We start from the raw sequence: 26,680 nt of genomic DNA on the forward strand, positions 1-26,680 counted from the left end.
CTGCATTCCATGCCACTGGCAGGAGTTATGTTACAGGTTACCTCATCATGCATAACCCCCGCTCGCTACTTCAAAGGGTGGGAGAACGGATGGAAGCCAGGGGTGCAAGAGTGGGGGAGCAATGGATCAGTACAGTAACAGCTGGTGATTGATAGCTGATCTGTACGGGGTAGTAGTAGGATAGGGCTAATTGAGAAGCGCAGCGTCAGAGCAGATAGTCGATCACTTCACTTGATAGCCAGGTCCGATAACTAGGTACAGATAGCTTCATAGACAAGAGTCCGGACTTCCACTGCAAGAGGCTACGACCCCTCCAACCCCATCAGCACCTTCATCGCCTCATGCACCACCGTCCATCGAATTGTGGCCAATTGCTGCGCCATCGCCCGCACCAGCCCGCGCATCTCATACACGTATCTCGGGGCCTCCAGGATCCTCTCCTCCCCAGTCAATCGGACCAACAAACTCGGCAGATCCAGACTCAACCGTCCATCCCGAATGCCCCCCACCCCACCCCCATGCACTGCCCAACACACCAAGGTCCCTAAATACAAACACCAGGGGAAATGAAATGCATCCATCGCCTCCCCCGCCCCGTGGTGCCTCGCCGCCACCGCCTCACGAATCATCCACGCCGCCTGCTTGGCCGCCTGCAACGCACTCTCCGACCGCACCCATCCGGCCAACCCCCGACTCGACCGCTCACGATCCGTCTGGGTGACACTCCGCCCCAGAATCCCGGTGGCGCCTGCGCCGATCTGCAGATCGAGGACTTCCACCTGCAGCGCCAGCTGGGCGGCACGATACAGCACCAGCGCCGCTGCACCCTTCAACCCCTCCCGCTCCCTCTCCCTCGCCTCGACCCCGGCATGCCCCTCCCCCAAGCTAACCGCCAAAGCATCCGCATCGAAATCCGCCTTCCAACGCTCATACGACCGGCCCATCCGCCGCTTCCAACTTCCCACCCGCTCTGGATCCACCCCCTGCAAGGTCGTCTGATCCCTGCGCTTCAAATCCGCACACACAGACATGAGCCCATGCAAGACGACCAGCCTCGCCAGTGGATTCAACCGGACGCGGGGCCCCGGCGCGGGGGAGATGTACCCTTTGAGGACAGCCAGGAACCCCGTCTCGGCATCCTCCTCCAGCCCCGCAGACCGGGTGCCCCACCGCCCCCACTCCTCCGCCGTGCCCGCCTCCCACAGCGCGGAGGCACACGGCAACGACGACCGGATCTCGAAGGCGGACATACACAAACTCTGCGAGAAGAGGACCGCGTGCTGCACGTCCCACATGAAGCAGTGCATCGCGAGACGTTTGCGTTGTTCGCGGTCCATGGCTTGGTGCCATCGTTCGGTTAATCCATCCCGCGGATCCCCCCATCCAGTGGGATCCGTCCCCGGGGGGGTGTGGATAGTCAGACAGGTACTGCGGCGAATGAGTTTGATTAGCACACAATGAAACAACTGCGCGCGCTCTCGCTGCTTCGGTCCCGCCCGCATCTTCCCGAAGCAGTCGATGAGCAACATCGCCTGCAGCACCCACAGCGGGGGCTGCGGGGAAAACGCCGCGTGGCAGAACAGCTGGCCCCGCAGGGAATCATGGATGCCGACGGCCAGTTGGTGGGCCGAGCGGGAGCTGTACGTCGCCCCCATGGAGAGGATCGCCCCCAGGAGGATCGGGTCGACGGTGTCGGGCGTGAAGGTGGGGGCGTGGATGAGGGGGTAGGTGATGTTGAAGCGTGTGAAGAAGAGGTGGCTGTAGGTTTGCAGCGCCGATAACGAGAGTAAGGGGGAGTCGAGGGGGGTGGGTTGGCCGTCGAGGCCGGAGGGGGGGTTGCGCGCGATCAGTGCCAGGAAACCTTGGCGGGATGCCTCTGTCAGGGTTGGGGGGTGCGGTGGGTGGTTGGTGCTGGTGCTGGTGGTGCTGGGGTCGAGTTCGCAGAGCCAGTCAAGGTGCTCGGGGGTGCGCTCGACGAACGAGGCGGCTTGGAGCAGGACCGATGGGTTGGGATTGGGGTCGGGGTCTTCGGTCCATAGCAGGTCGGGTTCGAGGGGGAGGTCGAGAGAGGAGAAGGCGTCGTCGAGAGTGGCGACGTCGAACAGCCAGTTGTAGTTGTGCGTCGCGGCGAAAGGCATATTGAAATCGGTCGCTGCCATCGAGGATTTGAGTTAGCAGTTAGCATTGCGCGGCTCCGTCCCCAGACCCAGACGCACGCACCAGTGTCGAGATTGAAGAAATCCTCAATGCCCCCATCCCCCAAGCGCCAGGACCCATCCGCCGCATCGAACTGCCCCGGTATGGGCTCCACGTACGGCTCGAACGGCCCATTGGGGAGCAGCGGAGCCAGCAGGGGATCGGGATCCTCTAGCGACAGGGTCGTAGGATCGCTCGTCGAGCGCGGCGGCGAGACCGGCGCCCCGGGAATCGGCTCTGCGTCCTGTGAGCTGGTGACAGACTGCGCGCACGAGGCCAGTGAGGTCTCGCGGGAGCCAGATGCAGACGCGTCCTGGTGGTGGCCGGGAGGCGCCCCTCGCAGCGGTCGCTTCGGGGGTCGCACGACGATACTCCCATTGTCCGCTCGACGCGTCCGTTTGCGCGTCTCCAACACCCCCAGTCCCGGACCCCCCGCCTCCTCATCGCGTTTGGCATGACGCAGAAGATGACGACTGAGGAGATCGGGCCGGTGGAAGTGCACGGAGCATCGCTCGCAGACGTAGCCCTGGCGGGCCTGCTCGTGGTTCAGCGCATGGCGACGCAGGTGTTCGGCTCGCGTGAAACTCTTGCCGCAGGAGGGCCAGTCGCAGACGTGGGAGGACTTCATGAAGGGGGGGTTTCATTACTCATGAGACAAAAAGTGATTCCAAGATAGAAGCATCCCCTCCCCTGCCCCCAACTTTGGGATTGATTAAATACTGCAGTGCAGTAGTGATGGTGGATGTGCATGCATTGATATCAAAGCGGGGGAAAGAGGAGGGAGGGCCGGACGGGACGGGAGGGGGTGACGCTCCACTGGCAACTCCCCAAATCCCAGCCAACCGGAAGGATCTCCCGCTTATCAGCAACTCCAATGTATTGTATTGTAGTGTATTGTATTGTACTGCGTACGTCCTTATCATCTTGATACCAGGTAGTTTAGCGACTAAATTAACTACCTAGTATAGTAATGACTAGGTAGGTAACTAACTACTAGTACCTTAATCACCAGGCGACTTTATCTAACTAGGTACTCCGTAAGTTATCTACTAACTACTGACTAACTACCAACTCCTCTCCTACAAAAAATAACGCCATTCTGGACTCTGCTCCCCCTCGGCCAAATACCGAGTCGCCACGGCGTCTGCGTTCCGTCGCACTCCCTGGCGTCGGTCACGTCGCCGATTTTCCACCCGGAAGTACACGCTCAACCCGGTGATCACCACGATGGCCACCCCGTTACAGCAGCAGGTGGCCACCAGCGTGGGAAGATATCTATACTCATGACGATGGTTAATCACGAATCCTTGCTCTGAGCAATCCGCAGGACCTACTTGGGGGCGTATTCCGTCCGAAACGTCGCCGCGCTAAGCACGCCGGCCAGATTTCCCAGTCCCACCAAGAACCCCGTGTTGGCGGCGCGGGAGCTTTCGTGCACGTTATTATTGTTGTGCCAGGCATGCACCAGACACGAGGGGATGTACGCCCCGGCTGCCAGGAGGAAGCAGGCGAAGTAGGCGACGCCTTTGTGGGCCAGCACGTCGATCGTCGCCAGGATGACCATGCCGATCAGGGACAACACCAGCGCGAAGACGGTGTGGAAGCCGCGCTCGCGCCAGTAGTCAGACGACCAGGCCACGCAGAGGAGCACCACGGCGCCGACGAGGTTCGGGGCAACCGTCCACAGGTTCGTCTTGACGGTCGAGTAGCCGAGACGTCCGACGATCTGGCTCATTAGCATAGCACCATCCCCCGGGACTTCATGGCGGTGGTCGTACCAGTGGGAAGAAGTTCATGGCGGTTGCGTACGCAACCGGATACGTGAAGGAGATCACCCCCCAGACCAGAAACTTCCAGTCGCTCCACATCTGAAAGGCCGTCGGGACATCCAGCCCCGTCGCCACCGCGGCCGAGGTGTCGCGCAGGGCCCGCGCGCTTGCTGCGGCGCGTTCTCGCTCCGACAGGAACCAGGCGGTTTGCGGCCCGTCCGGCAGACAGAAGAAGGCGACAATCCCCATCAGAAAGGTCATGCTTCCTTCCAGAATGAACAGCCACTGCCAGCCCTTGACGGCGGGGTCGTGGATCTGAAACACTCCGAAGGAGATGAGGCCACTAAAGGCGGAGGCGAGGACGGCGAAACATTGAACGATGGCCAGACGAAAGCCCATCTCGCCGCGCGTGTAGAACAGCGTCAAGTAGAAGGTGGCCCCGGCGAAGAAGCCGGCCTCGAACACCCTGACCGATCAGCCGGAGCTCGATTGGTGTCGGGACAGCCACTTACCCCAGGATCATCCGCACCGCGACCATGCTGCCGAAGTTGTGTACAGCGCACTGGCATAGCGCGAGAATCCCCCAAACGACCGTCACTGTCGAGTCAGCTGGGCTCACTCGTTGTTGTCGGCGAGAGACCTACTGAATGAGAGCGTCATGCGCCCGGAGTAACGCTGCAGCAGGAGGTTCCAGGGCAGATCGCACAGCCCGAAGGGGATGTAGAAGAGGAGGACGAGCAGCGAGTAGTCATTGCCCTTCAGATGAATATCCCCGTCGAGTCCGTCGGTCTTAGCGTTGGCCAGATTGCTCTGCTGCTGTCAGACACGCCTCCAGTGCTTGAATATCTGTGGGAGCTAACCCTATCCATGCAGTCGAAGAAATACATCTATCAACTGGAAGTCAGTTCCTGCAACAACCTAGCTGAGAGGGGGATACTCACCAGACACAGCAAAGGCAGCACAAACAAGTCCACCTTTCGCACCACCGCTTTCTCCGCTTCATGATCGATGTAGACATCGTTCTCGTCGGTCTTCATCTCGGACGCTGCAGGCGACACTGCTTTCTCGGCCTGGGAGACGGACGTCATGATGGACAGAGTTGTCTGCCCCCTACCTTAGCCATACTGACGGGGACGAGAGGATATATCCCTTAGGTAGTGGAATCCCTTGCGTCTCTGCGGTGTAACCCCCAGCCAGGTTGCCAATCAGGACTACCTTATCCACGATCCAGTTGTTCCCCGCGTGCAGGTTTATCAGTCTTATCGTGAAGTCCGGCCTGCCTGCCCCATCTTCGGTCCCCCACTCTTGATGCTCCATAGGCCCCATGTCGGCCTTCATTCCGAGGAACATCCCCCGAGAATGACCCCTCAATGGAGCGATAAAGCCTCCGATAAAGGAATATAATTCAGCTGCACGATGGCAACCCCTCACTCTCTACACAGTCACCCCAGCAGCTCAGTCAGCAAGATGTCACCCTCCGCGCCTCCCGTTCTCGATTTCTCCGTCTTCTACGGAAGCGACACCGCGGCCAAAGCCGACTTGGTCGATCGGATCCGCGAATGCTGCTTGTACAATGGCTTCTTTCAGATCACTGGCCACCGCGTGCCGCGCGAACTGCAGCAGCGGGTGATGGCATGCGCGAAGCGATTCTTCAATCTCCCGCTGGACGAGAAGGTGATGATTGACAAGAGTAGCCCACCCCAATATCATCCACCCCCTATCACTATCATCCTCCCTCCCCCTCAACCGCCCCCCAGCTGATCATTCTGGTCAAAAGGAAACAACACCTGGAACCGCGGCTACGAACTCCTGCGCTCGCAAATGCTCGAGGTTGGCACCGGCCCCGAACTCAAAGAAGGGTTGTACATCGGCGAGGAAATCCCCGAAGACCACCCGTATTTCATCGCCAAGAAGCTCAACAGCGGGCCCAACCAGTGGCCGGCCACGATTGCCTCCCCGGACGAGTTCCAGCAGACCTCGATGGAATACTACCACGCGGTGTTCGACCTCGCCAAAGACGTGCTCGGCGCGCTGGCGCTGACCCTTGACGTGGCGGAGGACTACTTCACCCCGTTAACGGCCGGCGCGGTCGCCACGATGCGATACCTGCACTACCCGGCCCAGCCCAAGGACGCGGACGAGAAAGTCAACCGTGGGATCGGCGCGCACACCGATTTCGGGTGCATCACCTTGCTGCTGCAGGATGAGGTGGATGGATTGCAGGTGCTGGATGCGCCGAGTGGGGAGTGGCTGGACGTGCGTTTGTAACACCGCAAGGTCTGATGGGAAAATAAAACTCACTGACAACCAACGGGGAAAAAAAAACAGGTTGAACCCGTCCCCGGCGCCTACGTCGTCAACCTCGGCAACCTGTTCATGCGCATGGCCAACGACCGCTACAAATCCAACATCCACCGCGTGATCAATCGATCCGGCAAGGAGCGCTACAGCATCCCCTTCTTCTTCAGTGGCAACCCGGATTATTTGTGCCAGTGTCTGCCGAATTGCCGGCAGCCCGGTGAGGCGCCCCGGTATCCGCCCATCACTGTCGAGGAGATGGTGACGGCCTCGTACAAGGAGAGCTACGGCCGGGCGGAGAAGTATAAGCAGGAGATGAAGAGGATGGAGCGGAGGGCGCCGACGGCGGTGACGGTGGGAGCGTAGTTCGTTTGGTTGTCTATCTGGGGGAATTAATTACGTCGAGCATGCGGCATCAATGTACATCTTGCCACTTACCTTTACCTTTGCAATACCAAGATTGTGGTCGATGCAATCAACGGTTACTCCTCGCCCAATGCGAGCTGATCCTGCAATATAAGCCCTGCTATAGCTGCGACAGAAGTGGAGGGTTATCAAAAAGAAAACCCCCACCCTCGATTGTATCGATAACACCCGTCTAGCCCTGCGTAGTGCGGAGGTGATCCATGCCCACGGAACCCTAATTGAAGATCTATTTGAGATCATACTGCCAGTCCCTATCCCTATGAAGCTGTTGCATCAACGGGGGCTCTCAAACTCAGTCGAACAACATGGCCAGCACACAGACGCACCACCAGACCAACCCCACCTCGCCCAAAGACACCATGGAGATCCTCAAAGTCCCCCCGGAGAACGCCCGACAGAGCCTCGAACAAGACACCAAAGGCATAATCGTTGACGACCCAGCCATCCAGCAATTCTATGGCTCATCAACCACCGAAGCCTACCGGCTCAAGTCCGAGCTGATCGGTCGCTGCTTGGAGGAAATCGGCATGGGGCCGTAGGTGTTTTTCCTTCTTGTGCGATGACCACGCCAACGCTGACGTCCGCAGATTCCAGTGGAAACTGTTCGTGGTGACTGGATTCGGATGGATCGTGGATAACGTGAGTCCCCTTTGCGTATTTTGACATGCAATCCCCATATGCCTGTCCGGCCTCTCCAGTGTTCCCCCCTAAATGATCGTAGTTCGCCTCCCAAGGCATCAGCGCGGTGCAGCCGCCCATCAAGCTCGAATTCCCAGGGATCGTGCAGGTCAGCTACAGCTCGGTGGCGTACTACCTCGGCCTGATCCTGGGGGCCTCGTTCTGGGGGATTTCCAGCGATCTGATCGGCCGACGGCCTGCGTTCAATTGCACGCTGCTCATCGCGGGGATCTTCCTGTGTGGTGCCGCCGGGACGACGGGGTTCGTGGGGTTCAGTGCGATGTGGGCGATGGTCGGGACGGCGGCGGGGGGGAATGTGCCGGTGGATTCGATGATCTTTCTGGAGTTTGTGCCTGGCAGGTGAGTCTCTTGTCGCCGGTGTGGCACCGCTATTGGGGATGGGAAGCTAAACCGGGCGGGCAGTCATCAATGGCTCCTGACCGCACTCTCCGCATGGTGGAATCTGGGCCAACTGATCGTTTCGCTAGTGGCGTGGGTGTTTCTGGCGAATTTCAGCTGTGCAACGGATGCCACGCCGGAGACCTGTCATCGACAGGATAATATGGGATGGTAAGCTGGGAGGTGACGGTGTTGTTTGTGCTGGGAGAGACGTGAGAGAGAGGAAAACCAAGCTAACCAACCATCCAGGCGCTACACACTCATCACCCTCGGCGGCCTCTCCCTCGCCTTCACCTGCATCCGCTCCCTCGTCTTCACCCTCCCCGAGACCCCCCGGTATCTCCTCTCGAAAGGCCGCGATCAGGCCGCCGTCGACGCAGTGAATTACGTCGCCCGTCAGAACGGCCAGCCGCCGCCGTTGACGCTGGCAATGCTGCAGGAGATCGACGCGCAACTCGGCACGACCACCGCCCCGACGGCATTATCCACCACCGAGATCCTGCGCGAGAACATGAAGGACTTTACGGGGTCGCACTTCCGGGCGCTGTTCGCGACGCGGCTCCTCGCCAGACATACGCTGATCGTGTGGGGGATATGGTTGACAATTGGTGCGGCCCATCAAATGAATACCTTACCGGAAACGAGAAGTCCTCCACTCACTCAGTTACAACACTAACACTAAAAAGGCATCGCATATCCACTTTACTTCAACTTCCTCCCCTCGTATCTCGCGACGAAGTTCTCCTCCTCGTCCTCGCTGAGCACGACGTATCGGAACTACTGCATCGAGTCGGCGGTGGGGGTGGTGGGCCCGTTGTCTGCAGCCTACTTGGTGACAACCTTCTTTGGAAGACGGTGGATGATGGGGTTGTCGTCGGTCGTGACGGGGGTGTTTCTATTTGCTTATGTGGGTGTGAAAGATACGACCTCCTCGTTGGCGTTTGCGTGTGTGACGGGGATGTTGGGGAATTTCGGTAAGCTCTTTGCCCTGAGATAGATCCGACAGACACCCACCCACCCACCCACCCACCCACAGCAGCCGCGAGTACCCCAATATTCCCATCCATGCTAACAACAAGACTGATGATAGAATATGCAATCATGTACGCCTTCACCCCCGAATCCTTCCCCGCCCCCCACCGCGGCACAGGCACCGGCACGGCAGCCTCGCTGCTGCGGTTCGGGGGACTTTGTGCGAGCCTGATCGCCTCGCAAACCGGGTTCACCCCCGCCCCGATCTATGCGTCGGCCGCGCTATGGGTGGTGGTTGGGGTGGTTTGTTTTGGGTTGCCTTTTGAGACCCATGGACATCAGAGTATATGATTGGGTATATGGGTGGGTATATATGGGGGTATGAGAATCTGGGGATATGGAGTATATCTGTGGGAGAGTTGGGTTTGGGAATATATCTGGTGGTAAGGGTGAGTTGTGTCACGGTCCAGAATATATACCGGTGGTAAGGGTAGGGGGCAGAGAGTCTTTCGGGATGATTTGTGCAGTGGAGATCATTTCTTAGGGGCTGGCGTTGCTACAATTATGTTCTTTCTCAGCTATTCAACATTCATTCTGTCAGAAGATATACGGTGCTTACTCCCATCAAATGCTTTACTGCTGAGAAAGTAGTACTGAGGTTACTCGCTAACTAGTATACCATATAGCAATCAATCAACCGCAGATCCCGAATGAACTACGATTTTATCTGAACTTAACTCTCGGTCGGACGGACATGAACTGAATGGCAAGCTTGCTTTCACTCAATTACGGAGGGTTCACACCGGTCTTAATGACTGTTTCCATTCGTATACAGAGCAGACAGTAGCATCCAAGTAAGTACTACAGTAGGGTAACCACGGAGGTAAAATTGTACTTCAGAGGTAACTACCAGTGGCTACTGTACAATCAACTCAATCAACTCAATCAACTCAATCAACACCTACCACCTGACCAACCCTACAGTACGTACCAGACCCATGAACCCATCAAAAACACCCACTAACCCAGCTTCCAACCCACTGCAAGTGTAAAATGTGCAGAATCGAAAAAAAAATCGATCGTGCCCCCCACCCCACATCCAACCCAATCCGGAATTCCCACTGTCGATCGCGCACAACCCAGCCTGTTCCTTGCGTGGTGATCGCGATCGACCTCACGTTAAGCACCGCTGCAACACTAAGGCGCTTTGACTCCTTATGGCCTCCAGTGTGTGTCCACTTGGGGTGGTGTCGATCGGAGCTTATCTGATCTACTAGTACTCACTACACTTGGTCACTTACACAGGGGATGGATAGGGTAGGTATATGGGGTGACTTTTCCCACTAACATGTAGCATACGTGGTTGACGTGTGGACAAAGTAAACATTAGTCTTTTCTATGTTACTTAGTAGTCGTCATGAATGATCGGCGGATGCGCTACACATCTCAAGTGTTGGTGACAATCATAAAAGCCAGTTTTTGGCCGTCGGGTAACGCGGCCCAATAATCGACTGGGCCGGTGCGTGTGAGGCGAGTTGACTCGCGAAGCGGATGGGTTGACTTCTTTGGCATCTGCGATATTCCCGAGTCAAGTCCCGAAATTCGGATCGAAGTCCAGTGGCGTCGCTACAAATGGCCAGCCACTCTGGATGCGCTGCTGCAACAATAACCATCCATCACACGGCAATTGAACGGCAGTTGCAGTTGTATGTGGTTCTGCCTTCACCAATCACCGATCACGGAGATCGAGTCCTGGATGGAGGTGGCGATGGGAGAACCTGAGTTCAACCCCACCACCGGTCGGTCCCTCCCAGGCTGGCGGCATCACAAACCACCTGGCAGCAGTCTTATAGCACCTAGACACTGCAGCTATCTAAACAGTCGTCACATGAACCTCCCGCTTCACACTAATCTGTGGCTGCTTCGGCAAAATAGGCGCCTGATCCCCTGCAAAATACCCATCATTACCCGCCTCGACGGTGAAAAAGGTGCTGCCGTACAAACGATCTTCCAACGGGATGGGCCGGGAGTCCTCCTCCCGCGGGGTCGACTGCAGCGGCATCGATTTGCTGCGCTGGCCCCCGCGCGATGAACTCGGCCACGTGTGCTGGTAGGTCGAGGGCCGGAACTGGCGCAGTAGCGGACGCAGAGTCGCCATGCTACCTGCAAAAATCCCCAGCCCGGTTTCGATGTTGCTGAAAATCGCGATGTTGACCGTCTCGTAGAGCCAGTCCTCGTTGCGGAGGGTGGGAATGAATGGGATGCGGGCGATGACTGCGACGGAGGCACTGAATGATATTAGCATTAGGCTGCGTCGGAAGGGGCCATGAAGGAGATGTACACGCAGGCCATTCCAAGCAGACTGGCGACCGCGATTTTCACGTCGCGGTGCATCTTCAATTTCCGCACCAGAAGGATCGGGAGGACGGCGATGGTCATGTCGAATAGAGCTGAGGTAGCACTGAAGGCATACAGCGAGTCCATCACGATGTTGATGTTGATGCACGAGCCCTTGCCTTGCTCCACGGTGCTCAACCGGAGCCAGAAGTATGCGATCGGATGACACTGCACGAGGAGGAGAATAAAGAAAGCGAGACCGGCGGTGACGACGAACGCGAGAACAACGAAAATAACAATCCGATGGATGCGATCGATCGTAATTCGCAAAATGAAGATAGCGACGGATATCTTGCAGAGGATCGAACCAACAGCATAGCCAATGTCGCAATAGAACCAGTACTAGACAGGTCAGCCCGGTCAGTCCTAGTCAGCCAGACTTTTTGCCAGTGCAAGACGTCCTGCCTACCTCCATAGCAGTCGTTCGCTGGTGGTTGGTCAAATCCACCAAATGCTTCCCCGTCCCCCAGAGGCTGCCCCCGATCATCGCGCCAGAAAAGAAGATGTAGAACAAATAGGCCAGGACCATAATCCCATCGTCCCAGCCAAACGCTTTGACAATCCGCAGACGCACGTAGCACCGCAGCATGGTGGTGACGCTTGCCAGGGCCAGGAAGACCGCGGCAACCGCCCGCACGGCTAAGCTGCGATCCTCGGCCATAGTGTGAGCAAGGTAGTAGAGATGCCAGAATCCCGGCCCTGGCGCTGGGCTGGGAGTGCCATTTCTTATTGTTCCAGCATCCGAACGCCCCGAATGACGTCCCTCGGTGCAGAGAGCAGAAAAGTGCCTGGCTTCCGCGTCGAGACGCCATTAAACCATGGATATTGGGTGTTACAGACCCTCCCTGGTCACCAGTAAAACAATCCTGAGCCCGAGTCTGAGATCCACTGTTGACCGGCCGGTACAGGCCCTATGACCGATGATTGGTCTGCTGGTGAAGGACGGACTGATTCAAGATTGACTATCGATCGGAAATTTAGGATGGGGTGGAGCACCGATGGAGTAATGGAGTAGTTGTACGGAGTACTGTACTAGGTGTAAGCCCGAGCGCCCGGCACAAAAAAAAAATCCCTCCATTAGCGCAGTCGGAAAGCCGCGGCCCAGGCTCGCCGACGTGGATGGGACCATGGAATGCCTCGCTTGACTCGGTTGACTCGCGGGTCGCTACCACATCCCTGCGGATCGTGTTTCGGATCGTTCCTGGACGGCAGGATTGGGTAGATTGCCAGAAATATCTACCAGGCCATCCATCATCTCGGCTAACGGGAGTAGGCAATAATTGGCGTCCACCTGGGGAAATTACCGCTACCAGCTGAAAAGCACGGATCTCTCATGTAACACTTAGAGAAATTGGTGGAGATGAGAACACGAGGAGTCCGATCTAGTCGTCCCTGTTTCCACTAGTCCACTATTATATTCCCGGTTCATCGGATGGAGTCACCTGTGGCTAGTCGCCCTCATTGACACACATTCATCTTAGCGACCGAAGGGTCGTGGTCAGAACTCTGGTCCGCACTTGACATCCATGTGTTCACGTGGACGTGTTCCACCTGGGCCCCCTTGGCCAGGGCCGCGCTGATATACATATGAATCCAACTGCTCGCTGTTCTGAACGTAGAGGTAGGTGTATCGCTCCGTCGCCGCAAGGCCCGCGGTCTCATCGAGCTCCTGCAAGCCAACCCCCGAGAACACACTCATTGGCTCCACACATGAATACTCATTAAAATCGCCCGCGACAATAATCCTAGCGTCGGCTACCTCCGCGAAGAGCGTTGTCACAAAGTCCTGGGCAATGGGCGCAACGGATTAGTGTCGACTAGCGTCGGGGGGAACGTGTCAATTCCACCGAGACTTACCGCAATCACCTTAGTCTGCGAAGCTCGCTTCGCCTCCCCACCATTGACAGGTGGTCGGAGGTCGCCTTCCAGACCAGAGCTGCCGTACTTGGAGGTCAAGTGCACGTTGACCGTGTAGAAGGTGTTCCTGCCATCCGCCCTCTCCCACTGCGCCACCAGGGGCTTGCGACTCGCGTCCCACGCCTCGTTCATGGGATCAATCAACCCCGGATTGTAGCTCAACGCGCCTCCTGATCCAATAGTCGTGGCTACGGTGCTGTTGCCTGGGTTCGCGTTGCGCAGGGCCACAGTGGCCGGGTTGAACAAGTACACGTTTCTAATATTGCCACCACTTTCACCGCCGTTGGTGCCGTCGATCGGATCGATGTCAAGAAAGTCATACTGGACTCCGCCCTGCTCAACGATGGAGCTGATCAAGGTTGAGAGCGTCACATAGGCCGAGAACACTAAGAAGGCACCTATCAGACCTCGTTCACTTGGAAAAATGAAACGCTCATACCGCCGTCATTCAAAGAACCCGAGTTATCCTGAATCTCCTGCAAGAACATGATATCCGGGCTCTGCAACTCATTCGCAATGTGACCCGCGACGGCAGGGAGTGTCGTTGAATCCGGCCCGAGGTTATCCACATTGAACTGTCCGAAAGTAAGTAAGCACTTCTGGTTCGATACCAACGACGTCTTGGGTACTGCAGTCGTCTTCGACGCCGACACCGACAACGCGGTCGTGGGCAAGAGGGCGTAGTAGCCGTATGCCTGGGTGACAATGCCCGTGATATCCGCCAGTGTATCACTCAACTTGACATCGGTCGGGTTTTCACTTCCGTCTAGGGGCGAGCCAACCAGGAGCGCCTCGGGATTAGAGTCTACCACGAAATCAATACTGGGGCACGTCCTCAGGGGTTAGAGCAAGCTAGCTACCAACCATTTGCAGTCATTGTCAAGCCTCCTCGAGCATTGCTCCCGCTGACCGTCCAGTCACCGACGACCCAAGTGTCGCCGTAGGAGTTGGCCTTGGAGATGGCTGTCAGACCCGACCGGCTAACCAGTCCTCGCTGAGACTCTGCCAAAAGTCCATGCCATATGCGGTCGTGTTCAATATCGGGTTGACCGTCGAAACTTGGCTGCTGTTACCGGGCAGACTGAACGCATCCCCTTTGTCGAGGTATGTGAATTGCTCGGTCGGGGGACTGATTCCATTCTTGCCTATCACGATAGGAGTCACGGTGTTGTCAATGGAAACCACCTCGATGTCGGTCGCCGACTCGATCTCGGCGGAGTAGACATAGCTGGACGAGGACCGGTACTCTGTGACCTTGCCACTCAGGGTGATAATGTCTCCCACGGCGACACTTTTGGCCGCGCTGCTGCCATACACGTAGATGGAGTTGGAGGTCTTGTCATCCGGATCAGGGCTGGTGGAACGCAGGCAGAATCCAGAGGAGCCTTTGGCCGTCACCAGTCCCTGAGACCCGTGAACTGGCTTCCAGCATATGAGGAAATGTATCGGTCGCCGGTGATTTCGTTGATGGTGACTGCGAGCGCCGCCTGCAGGAGCAGCGCAGTCGTGTAAAGCGAGGAACTCCGCATCATGTTACCGAGCTATCTTATGAGCGATGGTGTTGTTCGAATGTGCATCCGACCAGAGTCATTCTCGCGGTATAAATGGTTTCCAGCCAGCGACTCTCATGGTACGGTACAATGCAAGAAAGAAAGAGACTGCTGCAAATGAGAAGTGAGGCGTTGGACCAGTGAGGGGGGGTGATAACACCCACGTCGGGAGAGATACTGCAGCCAAGCAAGGCAGCACTCGGCACGATGTTACCTCACTCGGACCGCCGGGCTTGTTTGTTTAAGAATTCTATTGAGATCGCGGTATAGCACACCCTGATATACCTCCATGATATCCATTCCAATTATTCAACTCCTGCACGGTACCTTATCTACACCTTGGCACTCCTCCTCTCTGCATAAGAATCATTTCGCTAAAATCACACCCATTCTCTAATCTAGGCTTCTGACCCAGTCGTGCGCCCGCGTTTCTGCAGGGTTACTACTAGCTCCAATCCATCATGCAGGTACTATAGACAATCAAACTCATGCAGTCTGATGACTCTGCACCTGAGAACATCCGGCAGCGCCGCTCCACATGTCTCACGGGCTCGAGAAGACTTTCTCGCGTCTAGTTGCGGCCAACATCCTGCTTCAAGGAGACGATGCGGTTCAATACAACACGGTCTTCCGTAGAATCCGAATCAACAGCCTAACGCCTGATTAGTGGATGAAATGAATACGAAGGTGGCATCGAACTCACGAAATAAGCAACGCGCATGCCCTGGAATCGGACACTCTCCGGTCCACTCTTGCCCTTCTCCTTCTCACCGGCCGCCTCCGGCCAGGGAGCTCTCCGACGGACCTCATCGAAGCCCGCCTCAATCAGAGCATCCTTATAGATAGTCTCGCTGTTAGGGTTAATATCATTCAGGAAACCGCCCTCAGCAGCACCGGGGTCCTCCGACTTGAAGAGAGGGTCGTGAATCCGGACCTCCACCTTGCGCGAGTTATCAGGGACCCACTGGATGTAGGTCTTAGGCTTGCCGCCCTCCTTATCCCAAACCGCCCGGATCTCGGTGACCTTTCCATCGGCATCCTTGGTGAAGGTGGTGGCCTTGACGGGGTAGGGTGCCCGCCAGAGACCGACGCTCTTGCCCGGGGCCAGACGGAAGTAGCCCTTGGCATCCTCCTCGCGGAAATCAGACCGATCAATGTAGATCGTTTTGGTCAGGCGGATCTCATGAGTACCCATGGCAGGGTTCTTCGGGGAGAAGGGAATGTCGCAGTTGAGCTGGCCATCCTCGACCGTCTCAAAGTCCTCAATGACCACTGCAACAGGGTCAATGACAAGCATCAATCGGGGCACACGGCTCTCCAGGTATGTCCGAACAGTCTGCTCGAAACGCGAAATCTTGATAAGACTCAGAGCAGTGGTGACACCGAGCTCATTAATGAAGGAGAGAATCGCTTCAGGGGGCACACCACGGCGGCGCAGAGCGATCAAGGTGTACAGGCGGGGATCGTCCCAACCACGGACATAGCCATCATCCACCAGCTTCTTCAGCTTGCGCTTCGACATGACAGTGCCACTGACATTCAAGCGACCATATTCACGCTGCATGGGCTCGTACACGCCCAGGGTGCTGTTGAGCCACTCGTAGGAAGTGCGGGAAAGCTGGAACTCGGTCGTGCAGAGACTGTGCGTGATGTTCTCGAAGCTATCACACAAACAGTGGGCCTAACACAGTGGTTAGCAAGCTTTATCACCATCGCTACCTGCGGCACGTACAAAATCGTAGGTGGGGTAGATGCACCACTCGTTCTTGGTGCGGAAGTGCTCCTGCTTGAGAATACGGTATGCGGCCAGATCCCACATCTGAGGGTTGGGGTCCTCGATGTCCTGGAGCATGCGGAGAAAAGCCGTCTGGGGCTCGTATTTGCCAGCCTTCATGTCCCGGAACTTCTGGAGGTTCGTCTCGACATCCTGCTCGGCGTGCTTGCACCGGTATCTCGGGCCGTGATTCTCTCCTCCGCGCTGAAGCTTGATCTCAGTGTCACTGCAGTGGCAGACGTACGCTCTGCCCATCTGGATCAACCTCTCGGCCTGGTCGTAGAGCTTCTGGAAATTGTCACTCGAGTGGGTGATAGCAGCGGGCTTAAAGCCTGTAGATCGACTCCGTCAGCACATAATCTCCTTCAGCGGCGGGCCCCCCCCTACCTAGCCACTGGATGATCTCCTCAATCGCCACAAAGTATTTCTCCTCCTCGGCCTCGGGGTTGGTGTCATCGAATCTAACCATTAGTCGCGTGGCTCACTCGAGTCGGGACAGCGAAGGAATACCTAAGAATCTTCGCACATGTTAGCATTGGCCCCTTTCAAGAGTTGAATCAGAGCCTACCGTCTTTCCACCATAGTGTCTAGCGAACCCAAAGTTCACAGCGATCGCCTTCGCATGGCCCAGATGCAAGTATCCATTGGGCTCCGGGGGGAAGCGCGTCAACGGCACCACGGGCCGCTCCTTATAGACGGCAGCCAAGAAGCCCTGCTTGAACATGGCATCCGGGTCGATCTGCTCCTCCTCGGGCTTGGGGGTGGCCGCAGGCTTGGGGGTGGGCGCGGCCTGCTTGGGAGCAGCGGCCGCGTTGGCCGCCTTCGCCGCCTTTTTGGCACGCTTCTGCAACCGCTTCTTAAGCTCGCCCTTGGAGACCATCTCACCGGTCTCCTCATCGAGCTGAAGCTTGGCCGTCGCTTCAACGACAGCGTCCGTCATGATGGGCGATTGGGCAGTGAATCGAGAATAGCGGGGGATTGATCGCGTGGTGACGGTACTGAACGACAAAGGAATGGACTTATCGGCGGGGTGGAGGGGAAACTTTCCGGTGCGTGCTTATGTCATCCGCTAGACGGTCACGTGGCAGAGCGATAAGCGCCCAATTCTTCTTATCAGTCTAGTTAGCGACCTGATCAAGTGACAACAATTCTCAGTCTTTGCTAGACTATTGCTAGACTATTGCTAGACTAGTGATCAGAACAAATAGTACAATGTTGTGGCTGCTTTTAGAATACACCCATCCACAGCTATTTGCTTGTTAATCCATTCTTAGGGCAATTTCTCTGATATCGCCCTAAGCACTGCCACTACTAGTATGACTCACCCATGCTACTATATGTATTCAAGCTGAGGTTGTACTGAGTTGCCCGAGGTTACTGACTCAGGATTTCCATAGACTCAAATAGCATCCCAATACACCGAGCTTAGTTAAGACTCATCCCATAAAAGAAACCACGAATGACTCATTGAGATCGCAATCATCAAAGCTAAAGTATGTAGGCATGGGTATCTAATCGTATGTCCAAATCATCATTATACACAGACATAACGTATCTCTATCTTGGCGACACACTATAACGAGCCTTGCGAATAGCACAGTTTCCTAAACGTTTGAGTTCGGCCACAAAGTCTGCCACCATCGTGAAATGTGCCGCTTCGTTGCTGGTCAGACGTTTCGGGCGGAATCCCTTGATGAGATCAGGGACAGAGCCGAGAAGTTTGAGATCTTCCTCTACGCGCGGGTCTAGTGGGAAGAGCAGAATATTGCAAAAGATCGTCAGGATAGCCGACATGGGATAGAAGGTGATCATCCTGGTTATGATTAGCTTTGGAAATTGACTTCAAACATGTGAACCGCACAAGCACACAAACGACTCACCAAAACGCCTCTGGGAATATTGAAGTAATGGTGGGACGGAGGAACAACAAGGTGGACCGACTTGCTTCCACCGCAAGAAGCATGCTGGAGTTGATACCCTCCATTACTCCAGCATCAGAATTGGCCCAAGACTGACAGCGACCCGCCGCTCGATGGATTGTCACCATTAGATAGTGATATTCGAAACGGGAGACTATTGCTTGCATGCGAAGAAAGGGATTCTCGTGACTCTGGAAAGAGTGTCCCAGGGATGGACGAAATTTGGGCGGAATGTCCAAGCGCCAACGCTCGAGCTCGTCGTCGAGCTCGCGAATGTCTTGCAAAAGCTGCGCATCGGATTTCAGCAATGACTTGGAGGAATACAATGCCCGATAAACTTTGGATTTGATGACAGTCATACGCAAGTCTGCCGGAGAGTGAGGAATGCCGATATCGTCAAACATCGATCTATCAGCGCCCTCATCTTCACGATATTGCATTTGCATGTAGCCGACAGGAAGGGAGAGATTGCAGTGTTCATCGTCGATGATTGGCGGTTGACCGGACCGTAGACAGATTTCCTTGTCATGCGTGTAGCAGAGCCAAAACAAATTTCGCAGCTGTTTATGATACCGCCAAACTCGATCATCGATATCGAGCGGCGAGGGCGGAGCTGGTCGCTCATTGGGTAAAAGCTGAGCCCCCAAGGAAAACATAACCCGGCAACTCATGGCATGACACTGATTGGCAGCTTGAAGTTGACCGGAGAAGACGCGGTTCATTGTCTGGCGAAATTAGTGCCTTGTTTACCTCAATCAGTCGAATACAAGACTGACCAGCATTAGCATAGTTTGGAAGGTCGACAAGCTGACGTCATCCATGAGTTGAGGCAAAAGGTTCTGTGCCTTGACCGCATACACGTCCGTATCCAGCGCAGGAAGGTTGTCTTGAGGTCGCAGAATCATCGACATAAGTGCCAGGAATGCCATAACGCACGCTTTGGCACTGGTTATTTCCACCGTCGGGGGATCTTGGTATGGGGCATAGGCGAGGTCAACCGTCTCCTTGAACAGAAGGGAGTCGATAAGGGGGAAGATGAATCGGATGAAAGAGGAGAAGAACCGCCGGACATACTGATCAACGACAGATCGGTCCGGAAGATCGAGGATGCCTGCATAGCCATGCAGTGTATTCGAGAAGGAGCTGGCTAGCTGTGGTGTCGATTGTTGAGGTTGAGAGGGCTGAAGGCTGTTGAACCTCTTGTCCTCACCGGTGCGAGACTGCACCCACTCCTGACCGTCAACCGAGAAGCTTGGGATACCATTGTACGCATTCAGATCGCCCACATAGTGGCCAGCGAAATGGATCTTGCCGAAGCACAGACCAGGGCTTAAACGTGGCATGAACTCGCCGGGCGGAGGACCATTGGTCGATGACCGTTGGGGACTGAAGGAAGCAACCGGATCGGCTGGCCAGGACCCATGCGAGATCAGCGCTGTACAGTTGCGTTGATGCTCATTGGTCGGCATAGATCGCACCAGAAGCTGTTCCAGCTTCATTACCTTATCCTCAAGGTCCTCCCCGGGTGACGGCTGCTGCCGGGGCGGGCTGCTGGACGTTAGACGAAGCTGGTGAGTGAGTGATCCACATGGCGCGATACATACAGAGTCACTGCGGTGGGCTCATTGGTGGCTCTCTTGCGTTTACTACCCCCAATGGGCCTATTGAAAGTGCAATCCAGGTTATGGTGGCGGCACCAATTACATGGGATGGGGGCTTCACACTGGATCTGAAGAGCGGTCAGCTAGGGAACCAGAGAAATGCAAGGAGGGTCAATCCCTACTTTTCGCCGGTGACACGAGTCACAAGCCCGGGCCGTGCGGCGCAGGGGAGGTGCCGAGGAGGGACGCTCACCACCATCCGAGGATGGGGTGGAGGCGGAAACCTGCATGAATAAGGTCTCAAGGGTCTGTCTAGAACAGAAGGAGACCAATTAACATCGACGGAGAAGGTCCGGAGCCATCACAAGCTCGGGAATAAGGGGGGTGCAGGGCATAGCCAGGATTGATGGCCGGAAGATTGAGTGGGATGCGGTCTCTGTGAGAGCGTGAGAGGTCGGCAGCAGAAACAGGCCCGCCAGCGGCCCGCTGACTCATGTCACTGACTCAGCAAATTTGGCAATCTTGGAATTGACGGCTCACCGACTGCATTTTATGACCAATCACCAACAACTCCGAGCATCCACTGCCGAGGCGGAGACTTTTCCATACTCAATATGGAAATTAGACCCGTCAAAGAATAGCGGAAGTTAAGCTAAATCTGGCATTTGTGGCTGTTCGTTCCAGGGGCATTATGTTCATTGCGGTGTGGATTTTGTGAGCGTTGTGATCAGCTAAAACCTGGACTTGAGGGAGCTGGGGTCCCTCTACGGAGTAAGGCTCTTATAAGTCGTGCCACGGGGTGATTCAAGAAGGCTCTCTCGTGCAGACTGGGTTCAATAAAGCAGAGAGTCAGTGAGCTGGAAAACCAAACCACTGGTTGACTTGTGGATGTTTCTGATGGGCTTGAAGGTGAGATCGTATAATGCAAGAACGATGCAGCGGGAGAGAGAGGGAAGGAGAGGGGAGGAAAGAGGTCTCGGGAAGGTTCATTCATGCGACCATGGTGAAGTGAATGGCTCACCTCTAAATTGATCTTCACAACTGTGAATTCACAGAATCGAGTGCTACCATCCATTCAATTCAGGGCATATCCTTGGCGAACTCCTCACCTACATTATCCTTGGATTTCCAACAACACGACCTCACAGCCATCGCTCATCACGACAATAACAAGCCAAGGTACCCGAAGCATGGCAGTAATCTAAAGCCAGAGCTAACTTACCTCTTTCGTATCTGAAGAGAAACCAATGCAAGATGGCTAGCCGCCCAACATTTGAAGTACTCGACTGCAGTGTCGACGAAGAAGAAGAAAGCTACTTCCGCCTCCTGGTCGATAGCAAGCAGATCAAATACCTCACTATCAGTCCTGGCACCTTCAAGAACGCTGAGATGTGCTTTGACCCGACCCTGAAGACCGTGCTCCCTAGATTGCCCGCTGGCAATTGGAACGATGGAACTGTAACTAGGGACGAAGACGGGAGACCCACTTTTACACGAATCAACCTGACTGAATTCGATGGTGTCGAGAATACCTGGCATGAAACTTTCGTCGAGTGGGGAGAAATGGAGCTAGAAAAGAATCTACACATTACAACTTACGAAGTAAAGTGTCCGCGGTTCGAAGATATTGTGGTTGCCAAATTTGAGAGCTGGCACTGGTACATGTATTCCATGGAGAACGAAACTAAAGTCTATCAATGGTTGGACGGCCACGGTATCGGGCCCCGATTCCTCGGTCACTTGACTGAACATGGTCGTGTCATTGGTTTCTTAATTGAACGAATATCCAATGCGCGACCTGCTGGAACGGAGGATGTCGAGCCCTGCAGGGAGGCATTGTCTCAGTTGCATGCTCTGGGCCTCTTGCACGGAGACATAAACCGACACAACTTTCTTATCCGCGATGGAAAAGCTACTTTGATTGACTTCTCTACCACCCGCAAGTGTGATGATGAAGATATGTTTCGAGAGGAGATGGAGGCTCTGCCCGATTGTCTCGCAGATACATGGAATAATGGAGGTAAAGTTGAATTGGAGCCCTTCCATGGGACATATGGAGAGATGACGGATCCAGACCGTTTGTAAGCGTCTGTTGCCTACGATGGGGGTAGTAGTCACCGTTGACTGCTTTACCTTTGTACGAGTATCTCTTATCCGATCTCACATAGGTCAACACTAACTACACGGTACACCTCACACTGATTCCACCGTGACGTTTACCACAACTTTGTTAACCCAGCGAATACTCATAGACAGTCATCATCCTATCTACAAAAGATCCAGCACCTTCCCAATTTCAGACCTAATTCAGATACTCATCCTGCCACCTCACCCGCTGCACAAACCCCAACACCTCCCTCAGCTTCCGATTCGACACCGGCGCCTCCCTCCCTATCAACTCCCTCGTCACCGGCACACCAGGACAGACCCGTGCCAAAAATGCCTCCGTCGACGACTCAAAATTCGTCATCTCATCATTCACCGCGTTGAACACCTGAAACCCCAACCCATCCACCATCAACCCCCTCTCCACCATCAACCCGAGATCCCTTGCATCCGTATACGCCCAACCATGCACCTTCCACTCCCCCGGCCGCTCCACATACCCTGTAAATCTCTCCTGAAACTCCTCCGGACTCACCATCGCCCCGAATCGATACACATAGACATCCGTCTCGGGATACCGTTTCGCAAACCCCGCCGCCGTCTGCTCCCCACACACCTTCGAGATCGCATACACGTCCATCGGCTGCGCCGGCACGGACTCATCGACCGGGAAGGCGGGGTAATCAACATCGCCCTCCGCGAACGCAACGCCGTAGACGCAGATCGACGAGGCCAGCAAAATCTTGCGAATACCCATCTGACAGGCCGCTTCGAGCACGTTGTAAAAGGCGAGTACATTGCCGCGGTAGGTTTCGTTGTCGGGGACGATCATGTTGCGCGCGTACCCGGCGAGGTGGATCACGGCCGTTGGGACTTGGTGTAGCGGGTCGCGGAAGGGCTCCGTCAGCGCGAAGTGCGAGTGCATGGCGCTGTGCACTTGGCCAGTGTCGGTGAGGTCGACGCGGAGGGTGTGGACGCGAGCGGCGAGGGGGGCGGGGAGGGGGTGCAGGTCGAGGTTGAGGATGGAGTAGTTCTGGTGGAGGAGGTGGGCGATGATGAATTGGCCGGCTTTGCCGGAGCCGCCGGTTACGATGATGCGTTTGGACATGGTGGTGCTATTGTGTTGGAGATGCTGAGGTCTGACACAGTGCGTTGTGGTGTTTTACTTGATGGGAGGGAGGGAGGAGAGATTGCGGGGTTGCGGGGGTTGCCGAATTTGGTGGTATGTTTACCTACTATTATACATATGGCAGAGACGATGAAGATACTAGAGACTATCGAGTCAGAGAACTCGAGTTAGCATTTTAGACGTTCTATCGCAGACTAGACATTGTATAACCACACTTATGCTACAGCGATGCTTTGTTCTGAATCGAGCTGCCCTCATTCATTCCCTGTAGTTGAGATCCGCGCCAATTCACCCCGCATACCCCTCACATGATTACACCAAGTATTCCGTAAGGTAAGCCCCCGACCCGCGTCTACTTGGCCAACTTCGCTCCTCCATCCACCCCTCCACTTCACTCTTTTCCTCATCATTCGCAATAAACAATCCCCCATCGCAAGCCACCACTACGATAACCAAAAATGACGAAACCCACCAACCGCCCGCGCATAGCCTGCTTCCACGGCGGCGGCTCCCGCGCCTCCGTCTACGAAGTCCAATGCGCCCACCTCGCCAAACTCCTCGAACCGGACTTCGAACTCATCTTCTTCGACGGGCCGTTCTTCCGCGACGCCGGGCCGGGCGTCCTCCCGGCCTTCCGCGGCTACGAGCCCTTCCGCTCGTGGTTCACAGCGGACAGCTCCGGCGCCGAGCTCCCCGACGGCAGCGGCTACGACATGACGGGTCGGGACGGCGTCGAGCGGATCTGGAAGCTGATGCAGGAAAAAGACAAGCTCAGTCCCGGAGGTCCGTGGGTGGGAGTGATGGGGTTCAGTCAGGGGACGAGACCCGCGGGCGGGTTGTTGCTGGACCAGCAGCGGAGGATTGCCAGTGGGGAGTTTGGAAGTGAGGCAGAAATTCCTACCGGGCTGAGATTGAAGTTCGGAGTGATGTGTATGGGGGCGGGAGCGCCGATGATGGCGGAGAGTGCACATCGTAGGTTACTTACTGTCTTACCTGTCTTACCTGTCTTGGGGGTTTATGGGGGTGCGGGTGCAAATGCTGCGTGCTGTGTGAATGCTAATGCTGTGTCTGTGTGTGTGTGTGTGCTGTTTAGGGGCCGAGTCTGACGCCGAGTTGGTGTCCATTCCGACGATACATGTGCACGGATTGAAGGATCCGGTTTTGCCGCTGAGTCGGCATCAGTTGGCCTCGTACTATGATCCTAAACGGAGCGAGCTGTTCGAGGTGGATTATCATCATGCGATGCCGTGGGTCAAGCACGAGGTGGAGCACCTGGCGCGGCTGATCAGGACGGCGTATAGGGAGAATAGCTGAGGGGGGGGGATACGGAGCTCTCTAGGTAGAGCGTTGGCAAGCACACGGACAAGGCCCGTTCGTTCCTTTTGGGAGTTCATGATCATCACGACATCTAAGTATGTGTAGGTAGTCAATAGACTTTTGCTCCTTTCTCGTTTCCTCTCCCGGACCACCAACTCAGCGACTCGTCTTACTGTCCTCAACAATAGTAGGACAAATCCCCTCATCCGCAACACCCTTCAAATCGTCCTCCCCCATCTCCCCATCCCACCCATGCGCCACCAAATACGCCCGGAACTTCTCATCGCGGACCCGCAAGTCCTCCCCGGAGATATCATCCACAAAGAAGTACGTCACCACCACGCCCACCACACCGCAAATGGCTGCAATAATGAATGTCCACTTCTTGCCCAGGTGATTCTCGATGGGCGTAAACACCTGCGTCCCTATCGCACCGCCCGCCTTACCAAAGGCTGCCGAAATGCCATAGCACGTCCCGCGCACACCCGTCGCGTACATCTCCGACGAGAGCAAACCCAGCATATTGCCGGGGCCAAAATTGCCCGAGCTCTGCATCAACCCATAAAAGATCACGAACAAGGGAATGATCTTGGTGATTTTGTCGTACGCACAGCCGATGATCAGGCCGAATACCAGGTACCCAGTAAACCCGATCATCATAATGTTCTTGCGTCCCACGCGGTTGCACAGAATGGCGCCGAGGAAGACACCGGGCAGGGCGATCACGCCCAACAGGAGCTGCCATTCGGCGGTCTTCATGACGGAGCTGTCCTTGATGACGGAGGAGATGATGGTTCCGGAGAATACGCCGTTGGGGAATGTGACGAAGTCTAAGGTGGAGCAGATTGTTAGAGGGGAGGGTTGTTGAGCGATTGTAGGGGGCATCGAGGACGACGGGAACACACCGTACAAGAACCAGGCTCCGCAGGTTCCAATGAGAGACTTCCAGTAGTATTTGACCACGAGGGTATAAGGGACGTGCTTCTTGATGGCCCCGCGGCGGTAGAGGGCCGAGTTCATCATTCGGAACCGGAAGTAGAAGACGGACAGCGGCCAGATACAGCCAATCCCAAAACAGACGCGCCAGACAGTGCTGTAGTGGGATTGGTGGCAGGCAGAGAGGACAATCAGGAAGATCGCGACCGCGAAGGGCCCGCCGAACGACAGCGGGAAGTTGGTCACCATGATGAAGGCGGGGCCGCGTTGCTTGAGGGTCAGGTCGTTGGCCGCTTCGGAGGCTGATGTCGAGGAAGCGGGATATTCTCCGCCGGTGCCTGTTGGGGTCAGTCAGTACGCTTATCGTGAAATTTGTATGTGGTACACACCGAAGCCAACGATGCCACGCGCTACCGTCATCATCCAGAACATCCCGTCGATGGTATATCCATTGGAGGCGGTCGCGAGAATCCCACCCACGACTATCATCGCGGTGGTAAAAACAAGAGCGGCCTTGCGGCCGAGGTAATCACAGGTAAGTCTGGTTGGTATGAGAGTCAGCGTGGAAGACTATGGACGGTTGTCGCTCGTACCCAATAACAATCTGGCCGATGACTTCGCCCACCAAGAGAGCGTTGGAAACTCGAGTCTTGACGGCCGACGTGTACTGCTCCTTGTATTGACTGGCAAGAAGTACGTTGACCATTGTCCTGGCGAACGTCAGGAACGCGTTATGACCTAGCGGGAGCTTGTGCCTACATCAAATTGTTCTGGTATCCATCGCTGATCAGGGCGAAGCCACTGGCAATCTGAATCATGTTAGCATCGAGGGTAGGGTTGACAAGGAATCTTTGGTACTGACAATAGTGATCAAATCCGAAAGAGTGCGACGCTTTGTCTGAGCTTCAGCGGAAGCACTCTCTCCGTCATGGGAGTCGGCCTGAACGACGGTCTGAAGATCCGCCTTAAGCGCAAATGAGGGAGCTTCGCTCTCGGCCATCTTGGCTCAGTGGCTGCAACCAAGAAGCGTGCGACAGGCAGTTCTCGTTGGAAAGGGTGTCTTCAAGAAGAGATAAAGCAATCGCAAGCCCGAGAGCGCGGGCCGCCCTCGTGCTTTATATGCAGATTGGGAGAAGGTGGCACAGACTAGTACTAGGTGGCGGCATGTTGATAGATCTGACTTTGAGCCCGGAGCGATAATTTTAATTCTCCAGTCAATCTACTAGTCCTGTGCTATCGCCCAGTCAGTATATTGCTTCATGCCTTGTCTGCAGCCACCAGCAAGCGACTAACCTG

General features: G+C 55.6%; 10 protein-coding genes across 10 annotated transcripts; 3 read left to right on the top strand and 7 right to left on the bottom strand.

Annotated features, from left to right (window-relative positions):
* Window positions 1-405: 405 nt before the first annotated feature.
* Window positions 406-5,002, bottom strand: BP01DRAFT_372407 (MFS transporter/fungal specific transcription factor domain-containing protein; the record flags this gene model as incomplete). The annotated part of the gene is made up of 10 exons (XM_025576729.1): window positions 406-523; window positions 1,072-2,152; window positions 2,221-2,818; window positions 3,188-3,189; window positions 3,290-3,471; window positions 3,531-3,922; window positions 3,975-4,431; window positions 4,478-4,574; window positions 4,610-4,775; window positions 4,907-5,002. The coding sequence occupies 10 exons, from the start codon at window positions 5,000-5,002 to the stop codon at window positions 406-408; spliced, it is 3,189 nt and encodes a 1,062-aa protein (XP_025433018.1).
* Window positions 5,003-5,432: 430 nt separating this feature from the next.
* On the top strand, window positions 5,433-9,089 carry BP01DRAFT_292052 (Clavaminate synthase-like protein; the record flags this gene model as incomplete). Its single annotated transcript, XM_025571678.1, has 10 exons — window positions 5,433-5,655; window positions 5,743-6,221; window positions 6,294-6,611; window positions 6,986-7,224; window positions 7,277-7,328; window positions 7,411-7,727; window positions 7,791-7,937; window positions 8,016-8,374; window positions 8,453-8,740; window positions 8,806-9,089. 10 exons carry the CDS (start codon window positions 5,433-5,435, stop codon window positions 9,087-9,089), a joined length of 2,706 nt encoding a protein of 901 aa, XP_025433019.1.
* A 1,045-nt stretch (window positions 9,090-10,134) lies between these two features.
* On the bottom strand, window positions 10,135-12,221 carry BP01DRAFT_336496 (polytopic membrane protein). The gene is made up of 3 exons (XM_025573246.1): window positions 11,545-12,221; window positions 11,080-11,477; window positions 10,135-11,026 (listed from the first exon to the last, which is right to left on the bottom strand). The coding sequence occupies exons 1-3, from the start codon at window positions 11,794-11,796 to the stop codon at window positions 10,612-10,614; spliced, it is 1,065 nt and encodes a 354-aa protein (XP_025433020.1). The 5' UTR covers window positions 11,797-12,221; the 3' UTR covers window positions 10,135-10,611.
* A 372-nt stretch (window positions 12,222-12,593) lies between these two features.
* On the bottom strand, window positions 12,594-14,747 carry BP01DRAFT_414501 (endonuclease/exonuclease/phosphatase family protein; the record flags this gene model as incomplete). The annotated part of the gene is made up of 7 exons (XM_025579062.1): window positions 14,451-14,747; window positions 14,054-14,406; window positions 13,917-14,015; window positions 13,470-13,857; window positions 12,993-13,431; window positions 12,751-12,921; window positions 12,594-12,695 (listed from the first exon to the last, which is right to left on the bottom strand). Exons 1-7 carry the CDS (start codon window positions 14,582-14,584, stop codon window positions 12,594-12,596), a joined length of 1,686 nt encoding a protein of 561 aa, XP_025433021.1. The 5' UTR covers window positions 14,585-14,747.
* Window positions 14,748-14,886: 139 nt separating this feature from the next.
* On the bottom strand, window positions 14,887-17,515 carry BP01DRAFT_354863 (glutamine--tRNA ligase). The gene is given in 6 exon segments (XM_025574546.1): window positions 14,887-15,254; window positions 15,306-16,283; window positions 16,335-16,708; window positions 16,764-16,841; window positions 16,931-16,935; window positions 16,946-17,515. The coding sequence occupies 6 exon segments, from the start codon at window positions 17,314-17,316 to the stop codon at window positions 15,174-15,176; spliced, it is 1,887 nt and encodes a 628-aa protein (XP_025433022.1). The 5' UTR covers window positions 17,317-17,515; the 3' UTR covers window positions 14,887-15,173.
* A 418-nt stretch (window positions 17,516-17,933) lies between these two features.
* On the bottom strand, window positions 17,934-20,186 carry BP01DRAFT_292534 (Zn(II)2Cys6 transcription factor; the record flags this gene model as incomplete). Its single annotated transcript, XM_025571695.1, has 5 exons — window positions 17,934-18,189; window positions 18,257-19,020; window positions 19,072-19,830; window positions 19,908-20,024; window positions 20,079-20,186. The coding sequence occupies 5 exons, from the start codon at window positions 20,184-20,186 to the stop codon at window positions 17,934-17,936; spliced, it is 2,004 nt and encodes a 667-aa protein (XP_025433023.1).
* Window positions 20,187-21,150: 964 nt separating this feature from the next.
* BP01DRAFT_292367 (alpha-galactosidase A precursor) lies at window positions 21,151-21,981 on the top strand (the record flags this gene model as incomplete). Its single annotated transcript, XM_025571689.1, has 1 exon — window positions 21,151-21,981. The coding sequence occupies one exon, from the start codon at window positions 21,151-21,153 to the stop codon at window positions 21,979-21,981; it is 831 nt and encodes a 276-aa protein (XP_025433024.1).
* A 67-nt stretch (window positions 21,982-22,048) lies between these two features.
* BP01DRAFT_315075 (NAD-dependent epimerase/dehydratase family protein) lies at window positions 22,049-23,110 on the bottom strand (the record flags this gene model as incomplete). Its single annotated transcript, XM_025572549.1, has 1 exon — window positions 22,049-23,110. The coding sequence occupies one exon, from the start codon at window positions 23,108-23,110 to the stop codon at window positions 22,199-22,201; it is 912 nt and encodes a 303-aa protein (XP_025433025.1). The 3' UTR covers window positions 22,049-22,198.
* Window positions 23,111-23,502: 392 nt separating this feature from the next.
* Window positions 23,503-24,582, top strand: BP01DRAFT_315078 (uncharacterized protein). The gene is made up of 2 exons (XM_025572550.1): window positions 23,503-24,103; window positions 24,225-24,582. Exons 1-2 carry the CDS (start codon window positions 23,590-23,592, stop codon window positions 24,443-24,445), a joined length of 735 nt encoding a protein of 244 aa, XP_025433026.1. The 5' UTR covers window positions 23,503-23,589; the 3' UTR covers window positions 24,446-24,582.
* Window positions 24,583-24,604: 22 nt separating this feature from the next.
* On the bottom strand, window positions 24,605-26,615 carry BP01DRAFT_414507 (MFS general substrate transporter; the record flags this gene model as incomplete). The annotated part of the gene is made up of 6 exons (XM_025579063.1): window positions 26,247-26,615; window positions 26,144-26,193; window positions 25,978-26,094; window positions 25,774-25,925; window positions 25,354-25,722; window positions 24,605-25,278 (listed from the first exon to the last, which is right to left on the bottom strand). Exons 1-6 carry the CDS (start codon window positions 26,382-26,384, stop codon window positions 24,605-24,607), a joined length of 1,500 nt encoding a protein of 499 aa, XP_025433027.1. The 5' UTR covers window positions 26,385-26,615.
* Window positions 26,616-26,680: the final 65 nt, after the last annotated feature.

Source organism: Aspergillus saccharolyticus (genome assembly GCF_003184585.1).
Source record: "Aspergillus saccharolyticus JOP 1030-1 unplaced genomic scaffold BP01scaffold_8, whole genome shotgun sequence".
In the NCBI taxonomy this organism is placed as follows: Eukaryota; Fungi; Ascomycota; class Eurotiomycetes; order Eurotiales; family Aspergillaceae; genus Aspergillus; species Aspergillus saccharolyticus.